The sequence below is a fragment of the Geotrypetes seraphini genome, chromosome 15 (genome assembly GCF_902459505.1).
Source record: "Geotrypetes seraphini chromosome 15, aGeoSer1.1, whole genome shotgun sequence".
Taxonomy (NCBI): Eukaryota; Metazoa; Chordata; class Amphibia; order Gymnophiona; family Dermophiidae; genus Geotrypetes; species Geotrypetes seraphini.
In genome coordinates this window covers 42,583,137-42,597,900 of record NC_047098.1, presented here as the reverse complement: position 1 = coordinate 42,597,900, position 14,764 = coordinate 42,583,137, and the positions used below count along the sequence as shown (strand labels likewise).

The 14,764-nt window shown below is 44.6% G+C and overlaps 1 protein-coding gene across 2 annotated transcripts in view; it reads left to right on the top strand.

Moving 5' to 3' along the window:
• SKA2 (spindle and kinetochore associated complex subunit 2) overlaps positions 1–14,764 on the top strand; it is a 76,968-nt gene that overhangs the window by 13,489 nt on the left and 48,715 nt on the right. For both annotated transcript variants that reach the window (XM_033921584.1, XM_033921585.1), the window contains exon 2: positions 8,830–8,919. In XM_033921584.1, the coding sequence (XP_033777475.1) occupies positions 8,830–8,919 (90 nt within the window). The remainder of the gene's footprint in view (positions 1–8,829; positions 8,920–14,764) is intronic.

Here is a 14,764-nt window from a genome sequence, read left to right as displayed (position 1 = left end):
TGTGTTTCTTCCGTGGCTCATGAAAAGGCTGGATTCTCCATAGGATTGCAAGCTATTTGGGAGCAGTTATTCTAGTGACTCCAGATTGGCCTCGCAGACTATGATGTGTAGACCTAGTGCATCTTCAGACTGCACTAGGTCTACACTAAGTCTCAGACTAAGTACAACCAACCCTTCTTTCTCAAGAGCCAGTTAGTCATAGAAGTCGAATCGCTTTGCTTTTCCAGCATGGCTCTTGAGTGCATGGCATTAGCGCACAAGGGATACTCAGAGGTGGTCATTGCTATTCTGCTCAGATCCAAAAAGTCTATGATGGTGTCTGCTTATGCTAAGGTATAACAAACTTTCCACACTGGGACATTAAGGGAAAAGAGGAGCCTTTCTCTATTCCAATCTCCGTGGTGCTAGCCTTCCTCCAGGTGGGCCTTGACAAGGGGTTTAGTGATGTCCCTCAGAATCCAAGTGGCGGGACTGTCTTGTTTCAGGGCTCAAGGCTGAAAAGGCTTCATTGGAGTCTTATTGGGCTACAGCCAGATTTAATCCTAAAGGGGGTTGCAATCACAGGCCCTTGCAATCACCTGTTCTCTACATAGAACTTTTAACATAGTTTGCAAGGCCTCAGCCAAGTTCTATTTGAATGCCAAAAAAGTGTCCTTTTTGGATCTGATTCTCAAGACAGTCTTTCTCATTACCATTACCTCATTGGGAAGAGTCTTGGAGTTGCTAGCTCTTTCTTGTAGAGAGCTTTTCCTCAAATTCACAGAGACCGGAGTTTTTCTGCATGCTGTTCCATCCATTGTGCCATTGGTTGTTTTGACTTTCCATGTCAAGAAGTCAAGTTGCTGGAATTCTAGTCCCTAAGTTCTAAGGAGGACTGGATTCTGAAAACATTGGATGTGAGAAGTGCTCCTCGGATACCTCAAGGTCACCAACAACTTCAGGCTTTCTGACCATCTTTTTGTGCTCAATAGTCTGGGCCGTTTCGTCAGCATATATTGCCTGTGGAAAACTGTAACCAGTTTCCATAAAGGCGCTTTCCACTAGGAGCGTGGCTTCATGAGCAGCAACTCTGGCGGCCTCCCCTAAGGAGATTTGTAGGGCTGCGACTTGGACCACTATACATACATTTTCCAAGTTTTACAGTGTGGATGTAGCGGTAAGGGAGGACTCTGCCTTTGGGTCCTCAGTGTTGCAAGCTAGCACAGTGATCCCGCTCTAGATTTATGGGACTGCTTTTGTATGTCTTGTCAGTCCAGAATGACTCGTCTATTGCACAAGAAAGAGATTAGGTTCTTAACTTGCTAATATCTTTTCTAGTAGATGGGTATGTCATTCTGGAGCCCTGCCCTGTCAGTTCTCTGCCTACCTGCTATCTCTATCAGAAAGTTCAGATCCAAACATTATTTTGATACTTCAGTCCTTCAGGGTATAAAGCCTAAATTATTGCTATAACACTTTGGGGTTATACATGTGCCACATGTTTCTTATTTGATTGTTTAATAGCAATGTTTGACATGTTTATGATTTCAGAGCAGAACAGAGTTGTAGTTTGGGCAGTTTCCCTGTACTCCTTCACATGTGTTTCTCTATGGGGCTATTGTCTGCTTTGGTACAAACTGAAGGAAGCAGTACAGCCCTCTAGTAGAGGAGGGATTCAAAAGCTGGAGTGGATTCCTTATGCATGGCTCACAAGCACTGGGATATTACCCATCTGTCCAGAATGACAACACCCATTTGCTAGAAAAGATATTAGCAAGGTAAGAATCTAATCTCTTTTAGTAGCCTTCCTCTGGACTGACTCCATCCTGTTTTTGAAGGTGCAGTCTCCAGAATTAGGCACAAAATTCTATATGAAGTCTCACCAGTCTTATACAGGGGCATCAATACCTCATTTGTCCTACTGGCCATTTCTCTCCCTGTGCACCCAAGCATCCTTCTTGCTTTTGCCGTTCGATCCGTTTGGCCATCTGTGGTCTCATGAGGTTGCTAAGGGAACTTGCGGCAGCCATTTTCATTAGCGGCTCTGCATGGGGCAGGCGCATAGGAGGATTGGTCTTGCCCAGGTTTGCTGCTGGAGGACCAGGGCATGCAAGGTAGGCTTTTTCAGGTGCATGAGGGAGATGGGGGTGGTGCGGAGCTGGCCAGGACAGGACACGGGAGGGATCACGCCTGTCCTGGTTAACCACGGACCACCAGGGCTTAAGGCAGGCTCAAGGGGAAGGACTGCAATGGGTCTGGGTGGGGGAAGTGCATAGTTGAATGACTTGAATATAAACAGACAACCCCCATATTTGTACCATGTTTTGGCCCCAAAATATTGGTTTATATTTAAATATATATTGTATGTATCTTCATTAGTTAAAACTTTTATGTGTGAACTTTTTTTAAATTACCCTCTTAATGTTTTCTAGAATGCTGAGAATCATTCTACTCTTTATGAAATCTGTCCAGTGCCCTTTTTATGTTGTACTACTAGTGACCAAATGCACAAAGCAGTGCAATGTTAAAAGGGCATTGGCCAGTGTCACTGTCCTCTTTGTTTTGCTGATGAACTCATTTGATGTGTGTTAACAAATAAAATTTTGAATAGCATTATTAATTTGTCATACTAGTTTTTGAGAAGGATATATATTTTAAGCAGATGCATATAGAGTTTTTTGGTTTACTTCATTCCTCTAATGGTTTTACAGTGGTGGTTTTTTTCTGCTAACGAATGCTCTGACTTTATTGCACTACTGTACTTTACAGCTAGCAGTGCAATAGTAATGTCAAAGCATCTGAAAGCAGAGCGTGCAACAGTTCCATGACTGACTCCTCTCTGATGGCTCTTCAGATAAAACTAGTTCCTCTCGGCTGGTATGGAGGAAGGGGAATGGGAAGGAGAAAATATAGCTCTTTTCCTCCCCCCCCCAATAGGATAGGTTATTGGAAACTAGACCTCAGCACTTTGACCATTATGCTTACAAATTTAAAAAGAGAGGGGGGTTTGAAAAAGATTCATTCCTGTAACAGATGCTGAATGGTTTCTGTAGTTGTCTATGCTTTATATGGATGGATGTTAAACAATACAATTGTTTAAAAATAAACTAATGTATTTTATTTCAACTCTTTCTCCCCAAAGCTACACTTCTCCCTCCGTATTTGCAATTTCTGGATTTGCGATATTGATTTTTCACGTTTTTTAGCTTGCTGGCTCCTCACCCCAAAATTGTCATCCATGAGTTCAGAAAAAAATTTTGACGCGTTTTTTCCAAGCGCTGATTCCCAGCACTTTTTTCACCGTGTTTTGCCTCTTCTTCAGGAACAGGCCAGATCTCCCACCATATTATTCACGGTTTCACCATATTCACAATGGTTTTGTTTTTTTTAGTTCCAGTAATTTTTATTGGTTTTATAAACAATAGAAATACAGAAATATAAGAGAAGCTTCCGCAAAAAACTACGAAAGTAATCGAAAGAGAAGGACACCATCAAGTAAATCACATTGCATAAGAGTAGAGATCGAGCTAAAGGAAACAAACATAAATACGATACAGCAAGTATATGTTAATACATCAGCTATCAGTAATGAACGTGGATATAAAAGGGAGAAGAAACATTAAATGATAAGTGACAAGTATGTACAATGTCAGGAATAAATATTACTGACAATAACCATGCTGAATCAAATGGAGAGCTATCATATCGGAAAGTACAGCAACAGAATGAATGTTCATAGTAAACATTGAATATTAATATGAATAAGACTTAATGAGATCAGGTAAGTATACAGTCAAAGGTCCATACCACAAAATTCCATTATAATCGACCAAGGTTTAGTATAGGAAAACGATGAGTTATAACGTTCCGCCATATGGCGTTCGTATTTGTTATGGAGACAAACAGAATTCCACCATTGGTTGAAGTCAAGTCTAGTAAAGTCTTTCCAGTTTTGTAATATTATTTGAAGAGCGAGAAATAACAAAAGGGTTAGGAGGCAATCATGATAACAGAGAGAGAGGTGTAGAAATGTTTGCGCTTAATGACCCTTATCGTTTGATATTATAATTCAGGGATCCCTAGCTCTTTCCACACCTCTCTTCACAATGGTTTTTAATAGAAAATCGCGAATAACATATGAAAAAGTTATTTGCGGTTTTTCTGTATTCTATGCAAATTTAAGAGCAAATGGGATGCCCATATGGGATCCCTTAGAGGGTTAAGCCAAGGGAACCTGTCACCAGGAGTGGGATCCCTAGGATAGTAGACTTGGGGGTGGGTCAGTAGAGTGGGCAGACCTGATGGGCTATGGCCCTTATCTGCAGTCACCTTCTATGTTTCTATATGTTTCTATGTTTATGGTCTGTTAATCCCCTATCACCGTGATTACAGAGGGAGAAGTGTATAGTATTTTTGGTGATTGATTTTAGATCCATTTTCTTTTTTCAAAAATTTTCATATGTACTATTTTCTGTTTTAGAAGGAGCACTATAGGTAAAATAACAGCTAGTGCTTCTTTGTTACAGAACTTGGATTAATTTTTGAGGAAAAGCTACTTCCAAGTTGAACTTCATTTGAGGAAGGTATGGTTTAAGATAAATCACTGATAAAGCCATACCTTCCTCAAATGTAGTTCAACTTAGAAGTAAGTTTTCCTCAAAAATTAACCCAAGTGGTGGCCAGACAGTGCTCGCGGAGCGCCTGCTGCCATGAAGGAGAATCCTCTTCGGCAAGCAGGGTCCCCCCTTCGCAAGTGCCTCGTGTGTCAGCAGCAAGCAGTGGGGAAGCCCTGGCTTTCCATACCATCTACACAGGGATTTCCCCAGCCACCCACAGTCGGGGAAATAAAGTTTCCCTTACAGCCAATAGTAAAATGACCAAGTAGCCTCTGTTTTAACAGGAACTCAATTAACCAGAACTCTCAAGCAACCAGAAAAAAAAAAATCTAAAAATACTGTAATACTTTAAATAAAATGAAATCAATTTCTGGCGGAAATTTAAGTGTAAACTTGGCATGCCACACCTGAGTACGCCCACACTTTGCCCACCTCATGACCGATATTTTGTCTGGAAAAGTTATAAAGTATTAGGCCTTTTTTTTTTTTTTTTTTTTTTTTTAGTAATTCTCAAGCAACCAGAAACTACATTTATCTGGCATCTATCAATTCCCATGAGTGCCTGTTAACTGAGAGCACTGTAAATAAGTTTGTTTCATTAAGAGAACCTGGTACAGCTTGAATGTTTGTTTTCTCGAGGTCAAGCAGAATGAGGATATTCTTACTGCAGGGTGATGTTATCTGATAGTCTGATAAGGTATGTTATCACATGGAACTAACTTGGTCCTGGATTTTTTTTTCCCATGAACAGTATGGAAATGTTCTGCTTTTCTCCCACTTAGCTTGTGTCTTAGCATATCCTTCATCATACTGTAGTTGCAATTGGTTTTCTTTTCTGCTTTTTCTCCTACTTAGTTTGTGTTTTAGCTTGTCCCTTCATCATACTGTAGTTGCAATGGGTTTTCTTTTCATTTTGTGTGTGTTCCCACACAAGGCCAGTGCTTTATTTCCCTCTTCCTTTTTTTATTTCCTTTAGTCAGGTTTTTCGGCACTTCTTTTACTTTCTGTGATCTGCTAGGTCCCCAGATTCTGCTAGGGAACCAGAATGGGCTTTATCACCATGAGCTGTTTGATTTTGCTTTGGCTATTTCTTAGCCATGTCCCAGAAAACTCCCAAATGGTAAAAAAACAGCATCTTGTGCTGCATGACTGTGTCACTTATGGACACAAGTGTTGCCTGATTCAGAGAAAAATATTTTGATTCGATTCACCCTGTTGAATTGATTTTTCGATTCGATTCATTGTTAATGACACAGCTTTTTAAGTTTAAACATTTTATTTAACCAAGGCAATATATCAAAAATTCCCAACTTCCATCCCCAGCCCCCAAGACTCATCAGCCCCCCTGCCGATTCTCAGCCCCCTCCCTGCCGATTCTTAGCCCCCCTCCCCCCCGCCGATTCATATACTTACTCGACTGGATGTGGAATCGTGGGGAAGAGAGGAGAAATGCAGAGAGAGAGAGAACCAGCAAAAAATACCGTTTGCTTCTGAGGTCCGCTGCATGAGGTCTGCTCGCTCCTCCCTCAACGCTCCCATGTCCTTTCGTTTCTTCTGATGTAACTTCCGGTTTCGCAAAACTGGAAGTTACATTAGATGGGAACGAGTCTGGCGGCCGGTGATGAAAAAAATAATGAACTTCAATCGGGGCTGAATTGGTGAGTCCGGTTTTTCACAAAAATGAACCAATTCGAATCGGGCATCACAAGTCCTCTAATATTCTTCACACTTCTACCTCTAACCCTCTGTTGTAGTTCTTTCCTATTTCATCTACTGTAAACCGCGCCGAGCTCTACAAACGTGGAGATGATGCGGTATACAAACCTAAGGATTAGATTAGAAGATAGCTTCCACCTTCCTTGACATAGTGTTAATAGCAACTGCTGGGATTGGACATCTTTGATTCCCTCCCAAGGGTGAGTAAGGATTTGTTGTCATTCTTGAAGCCAAGAGATTAGTGCAGGGGTAGGGAACTCCGGTCCTCGACAGCTGTATTCCAGTCGGGTTTTCAGGATTTCCCCAATGAATATGCATTGAAAACAGTGCATGCAAATAGATCTCATGTATATTCATTGGGGAAATCCTGAAAACCCGACTAGAATACGGCTCTCGGACCAGAGTTCCCTATCCCTGGACTAGTGTCATGCATCAGGCAGAGGCCAAGAAGCTTCTGCATGAATCCTCTTGAAGCACAGTATCGAGATCACAAAGACTTTGATATCACAGAGACCACTAATATAAGGGTTATTCCAGTGCAATAGGTGTCATTCTGGACAAGTGGGTTATCTCCCCATAGCTGTGATCCATATGCAGAAAGAATCTACTCCAGATTTTTTTTTCTGTGATTCTCCTACTTGACTGGGAGCTCTACTGTCACCTAAGTTTTTCTCTTCTATATGTGAACTGGAAGGAGTGTTTCTGTTCTGTTCTCCCCTTTTCTTTCCAGCGTAGAGGTTCTAAGAAACAGGACCACATTTTGAAGAGGACACGAGAAGAGTACTTCTTTGATATCTAGAGGTCACCAACAAGTTTAGGCTCTGACCATCGGTTTGTGCTGACTCATTCAACTGAATGAGGCGTGCCTACTTCCAAGGCCATGATTTTTAGATGGATTCGTAAGGCCATTTCGTCAGCTTAAATTCTCTGTGGGAAATGGTTCCCTGTTTCTGTTAAAGGCGCATTTGACTTGAAATGTAGCTTTGTCGTGGGCAGAGGCTAGGATAGTCTCTCCAGCAGAGATTTGTAGGGCAATGACTTGATCCACTCTTATTGGCGGCAAGGGAGGACTCTGCCTTTGGGTCATCTGTTTTAAATGCTGGCAGTCAGTTCACCCTAGTTTTCTGAGATTGATTTTGTATGTCCTGCTTGTCCAGAATTACATACCCTATTGCATTGGAGAAAGAAATTATGTCCTTACCTTGATAATATCTTTTCCAGTAGATAGGTGTGTCATTCTGGACACCTGCCCTTTCCTTCCTGCACCTTTCTACTGTCTCATTTTGTTTATGCTTCTCCAAGTTTGTATCTTGGATGCAAGTCAGCCCTTTGGGCCCTGAAGATTCTGTATAATATGTTTATAGTGATGCTTTTTTGGGGCTTTTTACTTGTTCCTTGGGTGTTCGTGTTTAGTATATTTGATCAGAACAGTTAATTTGTTTGGGAAATGTCTCATTTTTGTCCTTCACATAATTTCGATGGATCTCTTGTTTGCTTGAGTACTAGCGGCAGGTGGCAGTAGAGTTCCCAGTGAAATAAGATGATCAAAGGAAAAATTGGGAGTGGATTCCTTCTGCATTTTGCTTGTGGCCATGGGGAGATAACCCACTTGTCCAGAATGACTTGCCTGTCTACTAGAAAATATATTTTCAAAGTAAGGACATAATCTCTTTTTTTACCCTCCCATGATCTTGACAGGATATGACGGCCTCCATTTGAGCCAAAACTGATACTACCCCAGTGACTTCAAAGGACCTGACCGCTTCACTCGTCATTGATGACTCAAAGAGCAGTTTGGGGCCATGCTCCAGGAAGAGATGAGATACCTATGTGTCTGACAAGAGGCTTTGACATTGAGGGTGTTTGTGCCAGCTCTTTGGGAACTCCAGCCTATTGTGAAGGCCCAATGCACTGACTGTGGGTAGCACATTATTACAGAGGCTTCAAAGGGACTCAGGGCTGGTCTGCACTGAATTGTTGTTGATCTCCATCTCCTCGCAGGAGGGGACACCTTCTCAGGTAAACAGAGATCCCTGGTGTCTCAATGCCCCTATTCCAGGCTTGATCAGGGCGTTGGCTGTGCAAGACAGATGGAGACTCGTGATGCCTGCAGGTTAATGTTTTCAGAGTCTGATTTCCGACTACTCATGGGTGTTTGAGGAGGCACCAGATGTCCCCTCAGAGGAGGGATCATTTGATCTTCCCTCTGATTCCTCTTCTCCTCCACATGAATGGAGAAAGTTCTTCCCCTTGAAGTTGATTTCTGTCAGCTGTTGTATTAACTGATCTGGTTCCAAACAATGACAGTAGATAGGAAAACACACATGGGATATGACCAAATGCTTCTAGAAAGAACAATGGGGAACACTTGCCACTCCAGGTTCCATTGGATGTCATCCTGTAGTAAGAATATTTATCCTGTTATCCTCATGCTACAGGTGACTTAATCTTTTTGTTTGTTTGTTTTTCTTAATCTTAACATTCAACAATGTTTGTGGTTTGATTTTATGTGTTTTAGTTCCTAAAAGCTGAATGTGATCTGGATTACATTGAACAGAAGTTAGAGTTTGAAATTAGGAAAAGCCTCCCTGATAATTCAGTAGAACAAGTAAGTATCAATAATATAAATATGTGGGTTGTTTTAATATAATTATGACCAAGTAATGCAGCAATTTTATATACATGAAATAAAAAATGATTTGACAGAATTCCCTTCTAGTGTATAATTGGGCAGAAAAGACTTAAGGTTTTGCTATTTATTCTTCTCCCACTTTTCACTGACCTCTCTGTATCTAGAAATGTAGTACTTAATTCTGCAACTCATCCCTCCTACTTGGGACTGAAGTTGAGTGCATGCCTAATCCAAGCAGTATTAAGTGTTATCCCAGGACAAGCAGGCAGCATATTATTCTTGACTGATGGGTGACGGCACCGACGGAGCCCCGGTACAGACAATTTTAGAGTGATTGCAATCTAAGAACTTGGAAAGTTCTAGCAGGCCGCACCGCGCACGCGCGAGTGCCTTCCTGCCCGACGGAGGCGCGCGGTCCCCAGTTTCTTAGTTTCCGCGGAGCTAAGAAGACGCGTGCTTTTCAACGGCCGTTGAAAAGCCTTTTTTTCGCCTTCCCGCTCGCGAAAATCTTGTGAGGAAGTAAATCTTCCTTCTTATATATTTGTTTCATTGTTTTCTTTTTTCCAAAAAAAAAACCTTTATTTTTTTCTTTCGGGTTCGCCCCGGCGGGGCCTGTTGCCATCATCGAGGCCTCAGCCTTCGATTTGGCAGAAGCTGTTTTTACTTTCATGCCCCCTCAGCCAGGGTTCAAGAAGTGCCAACGGTGTGCACGGCTCATTTCTCTGACCGACCCACACAACTGGTGTTTACAGTGTCTGGGTCCGGATCATATGGCTTCCACCTGCACCCGTTGTGCCACATTGAAAAAGAGAACGTTGAAAAACCGTCAAATTCAACAGAAATTACTTTTCGGTGCCGAGATGGCTGACTCTGCGGCATCGACACCGGCATCGGCTCCTTCGCAATCGGCACCCACTTCTTCGACACCGTGCCACACCGCGCCGGCGTCGCTCCAGTCAGGTAAGCCGGCTAAGAAGCCTTCCCCGCTGGAGCGCCCTCCGGTCTCTGTGGCAGCGAGCCCAGTCCTGCTGACCACGAGGCGCCCGCGCAAACGCTCCGCCCCCATAGAGGTGAGTCCCTCGTCCTCGGGCTCCTCATCCTCTGGGCGTCGAGCGGCACCACAGGTACCGCAGAAAAAGAAAGCGGTACCGGTGCCTTCACTGGACGAGCGAATTGCAGCCGTCTTTCAGGTGCAACTTAAAGAGCAGTTGCAACAGCTCCTTCTTGCTCTATTGGCACCGAATCTTCCAGTCCCGGTCCGGTCTGAGCCACCGGTACCGATAGTGGGGCAGCCTCTCTTGTCCGCATCCACTCTATCGGTACTGATCCATTCTGCTTCCTCGGTATCCATGCCGGTTTTGGCACCGGAACCGAGAGCGCTGCACCAGGCTGTTCAAACTTCGGCACTGATACCGCCTTTAACTTCTCCCGGTACCGCTTCTTTGAGGTTGGGTAAGTCGGTACATAAAACCCAACACCTTGAACCTTCCACTCCGGAGTCTCGGGATCGTAGTTCCCAAATTAGGGATCCTGATCTGTGGGGTGACTCCGAAGAGCCTCTTCTCTCAGAGGGTGAGTGTTCATCGGTGAAGAGGATCCTTCTGTTCAAGATCCATCCTCTAAACCAGATACTGCCTCTTTCACCTCTTTCTTGAAAGAGATGTGTGAGTCTCTCTCTATTCCCTTGGAGGCTGAGTCCAAGAAATCCAAGGCATTCCTTGATGCACTGGACTTCGACCAGCCTCCAAGGGAATTTCTCAAATTACCCCTCCATGATATTTTGAGAGAAACCTTTTATAAAAATCTTGAGACTCCTTTGACCATATCAGGAGCTCCTCGTAAATTGGACTCTTTATATAAAGTCATCCCTATACCTGGCTTTGATAAACCGCAGCTTCCACACGAGTCTCTATTAGTGGAATCTACTCTAAAGAAATCTGCGGGAGCTAGTGTGTACGCCTCAGTCCCTCCTGGCAGAGAAGGGAAGGCCATGGACAAATTTGGTAAGAGGTTATACCAAAATGCTATGTTGGCTAACCGGTCAGGGAATTATGCTTTTCATTTCTCTCTTATCTAAAGCATCTCATTCAGAATTTGGCTTCTTTTGAGAAATACCTACCTGACCGCAAGAGACCTGCTTTTCGCCAATGTTCGTCCTCTCTTCTCCAGCTTCAGAAGTTCATGGTCCGTTCGATCTATGATACATTCAAACTTACCTCTAGAGCCACGGCCATGTATGTTGCCATGCGTCGTCTAGCCTGGCTCAGGGTATCGGAGCTTGATGTCAACCATCAGGATTGCCTGGCTAATGCCCCATGCCTAGGGGATGAGCTTTTCGGTGACTCCATGGACTCCACCACGCAAAAGTTGTCCGCACATGAGACTCGCTGGGACACTCTTCTTAAGACCAAAAAGAAAACTCCACCTGTCCGGCCCTTTCGGCAGCAATCAGCTTACCAACGCCATTATGTGGCCCGACCCTTACCACAGGTTCCTCAGCAGCCTAGACGACAGCGTCAGCAACAACGGCAACCTCCTCGGACACAGCAGCAGCAGCAGGTGAAACCTCCTCTTCAGCAAAAGTCCACACAACCCTTTTGACTTCGTTCTCCAGGGCATAGCCAGTGTTTTACCATCTGCCCATCTTCCTCAACCCATAGGAGGACGTCTTTCTCTGTACCTCAGCCGTTGGGAGATCATCACCTTGGACCAGTGGGTCCTCAACATCATCCGCCACGGCTACTCTCTCAACTTTCAGACTCTTCCTACCCAAAGTCTGCCAAGAGAGTCTGCTTTGAACACTCCTCAGTCCTCCCTTCTTCTACAAGAAGTTCAATCCCTCCTTCTTCTGAACGCCATAGAGGAAGTTCCTCTAGATCAGAAGGGGCAAGGATTCTACTCCCGTTACTTTCTGGTCCCCAAAAAAACAGGGGATCTCAGACCCATTTTAGATCTTCGCGATCTCAACAAATGTTTGGTCAAAGAAAAATTCAGAATGCTTTCTCTGGCCACTCTTTACCCTCTTCTTTCTCAAGGCGACTGGCTATGCTCCCTCGATCTCAAAGAGGCATACACTCACATACCGGTCAATCTGGCCTCCAGACAGTACCTCCGATTCATGATCAATCACTGTCATTACCAGTACAAGGTGTTACCCTTCAGCCTGGCCTCCTCTCCCAGAGTGTTCACCAAATGTCTCATTGTGGTGGCTGCTTTCCTACGCTCTCATCATCTTCAGGTCTTCCCTTACCTGGACGACTGGTTAATCAAAGCCACTTCCTCTCAGGCAGTGCTCCTTGCCACCAACCAGACCATCCTTTTTCTACAACTTCAGGGGTTCGAGATCAATCTACCCAAATCACATCTCATCCCTACTCGGAGACTTCAGTTCATAGGAGCGGTCCTGGACACAGTCCTCATGAGAGCATTCCTGCCGTCCAACCATCTTCAGAAGCTTCAATCTCTATGTCAGCAGGTGCTTCCACAACTCTCCATCTCTGCCAAGCAAATTATGATACTTTTGGGTCACATGGCCTCGACAGTTCATGTCACCCCCTTCGCACGTCTTCACCTGCGCACTCCTCAATGGACCCTAGCTACCCAGTGGTCCCAAGCGACGGATCCTTGCTCACGACACATTTGTGACATCACCTCTTCATCAATCTCTACAATGGTGGTTGATATCTTCAAATCTCTCCAGAGGTCTTCTGTTCCATCTACCTCCTCATCAACTCATCATCACCACAGACGCCTCCCCTTATGCCTGGGGGGCTCACTTGAACGAGTTTCAAACTCAGGGCCTTTGGATGGCTCAGGAGAAGAAACATCATATCAATTTCCTGGAACTCCGGGCGATGTTTTATGCCCTCAAGACTTTCCAACATCTTCTCTTTCCGCAAGTTCTTCTACTTTGCACAGACAATCAAGTTGCAATGTACTACATCAACAAACAGGGTGGGACAGGCTCTCGCCTGTTGTGTCAAGAAGCCCAACAGATTTGGTCTTGGGCGACAGATCACCAATTATTCCTGAAGGCTGTCTACATTCAGGAGAGCAGAATTCCTTAGCGGACAATCTCAGCAGAATTCTCCAGCCCCACGAATGGACTCTTGATCCTTTGACTCTCCAGTCCATTTTCGCTCAATGGGGCACTCCTCAAATAGACCTCTTTCAGCTCCTCACAATCATCAGCTGCCCCACTTCTGCTCCAGACTCTCCTCTCCTCACCGTCTGGCGGCGGATGCATTTCTTCTGGATTGGTCCAATCTGTTCCTGTATGCTTTCCCTCCTCTGCCTCTCATGTTACGAACCTTGTTCAAGCTCAAGAGGGAACACGCCACCATGATTCTCATTGCTCCACGGTGGCCCAGGCAACATTGGTTCTCCCTTCTACTTCAACTCAGTTCCAGGGAGCCTATTCTTCTTCCTCTGTCTCCTTCTCTGCTTACACAGCATCAGGAGACCCTTCTACATCCCAACCTCCAGTCTCTGCACCTGACAGCTTGGTATCTCTCGGGCTGACTTCAACTGATCCTCTTCTGTCTCAGCCCGTTCGTTCTATTCTGGATGCTTCCAGGAAACCAGCCACTCTGCAATGTTACCATCAGAAGTGGACCCGTTTTTCTTCTTGGTGTCTTCTTCATCATCATGATCCCACTTCCCTTGCATTGGAGACCTTGTTAGATTATCTTCTTTCTTTGTCTGACTCTGGTCTCAAGTCTACTTCCATCAGAGTCCACCTCAGTGCTATTTCTGCTTTTCATGAGCCAGTTCATGGGAAACTTCTCTCAGCTCATCATTTGGTTTCCAGATTCATGCAGGGTCTTTTCAATGTGAAACCACCTCTTAAGCCCCCTCCGGTAGTCTGGGATCTCAATGTGGTTCTTTCCGCCTTAATGAGGCCTCCATTTGAACCTTTGGCTACAGCTCCTTTCAAGTTTCTCACTTGGAAAGTGGTCTTCCTTATTGCTCTTACCTCTGCCAGGAGGGTCAGTGAGCTGCATGCATTAGTTGCTGATCCACCTTTCACAGTCCTTCATCACGACAAGGTGGTTCTGCGTACACATCCAAAGTTTCTCCCTAAGGTTGTCTCTGAATTTCATCTCAACCAATCAATTGTTCTGCCTGTATTCTTTCCAAAACCTCATTCTCACTCTGGAGAACAGGCTTTACATACTTTGGACTGTAAACGGGCTTTAGCTTTCTATTTAGACCGTACTAAGCCCCACAGATCAACTCCTCAACTCTTTCTGTCCTTTGATCCGAATAAATTGGGATGCCCCTTTTCTAAACGTACGTTGTCCAATTGGCTTGCAGCGTGCATTTCATTCTGTTATGCTCAGTCCGGACTGACACTGGAAGGTTCTGTCACGGCCCATAGAGTTCGAGCTATGGCAGCATCTGTAGCTTTCCTCCGTTCAACTCCTATTGAGGAAATCTGCAAGGCTGCTACTTGGTCCTCAGTTCATACTTTTACATCTCATTATTGTCTGGATGCTTTTTCCAGACGGGATGGACACTTCAGCCAATCTGTTTTGCAAAATTTGTTTTCCTAATGGCCAACTTTCCCTCCATCCCTCTTTTTGTTAGCTTGGAGGTCACCCATCAGTCAAGAATATGCTGCCTGCTTGTCCTGGGATAAAGCACAGTTACTTACCGTAACAGGTGTTATCCAGGGACAGCAGGCAGATATTCTTGCGTCCCACCCACCTCCCTGGGTTGGCTTCTTAGCTGGCTTATCCTAACTGGGGACCGCGCGCCTCCGTCGGGTGGGAAGGCACTCGCGCGTGCGCGGTGCGGCCTGCTAGAACTTTCCAAGTTC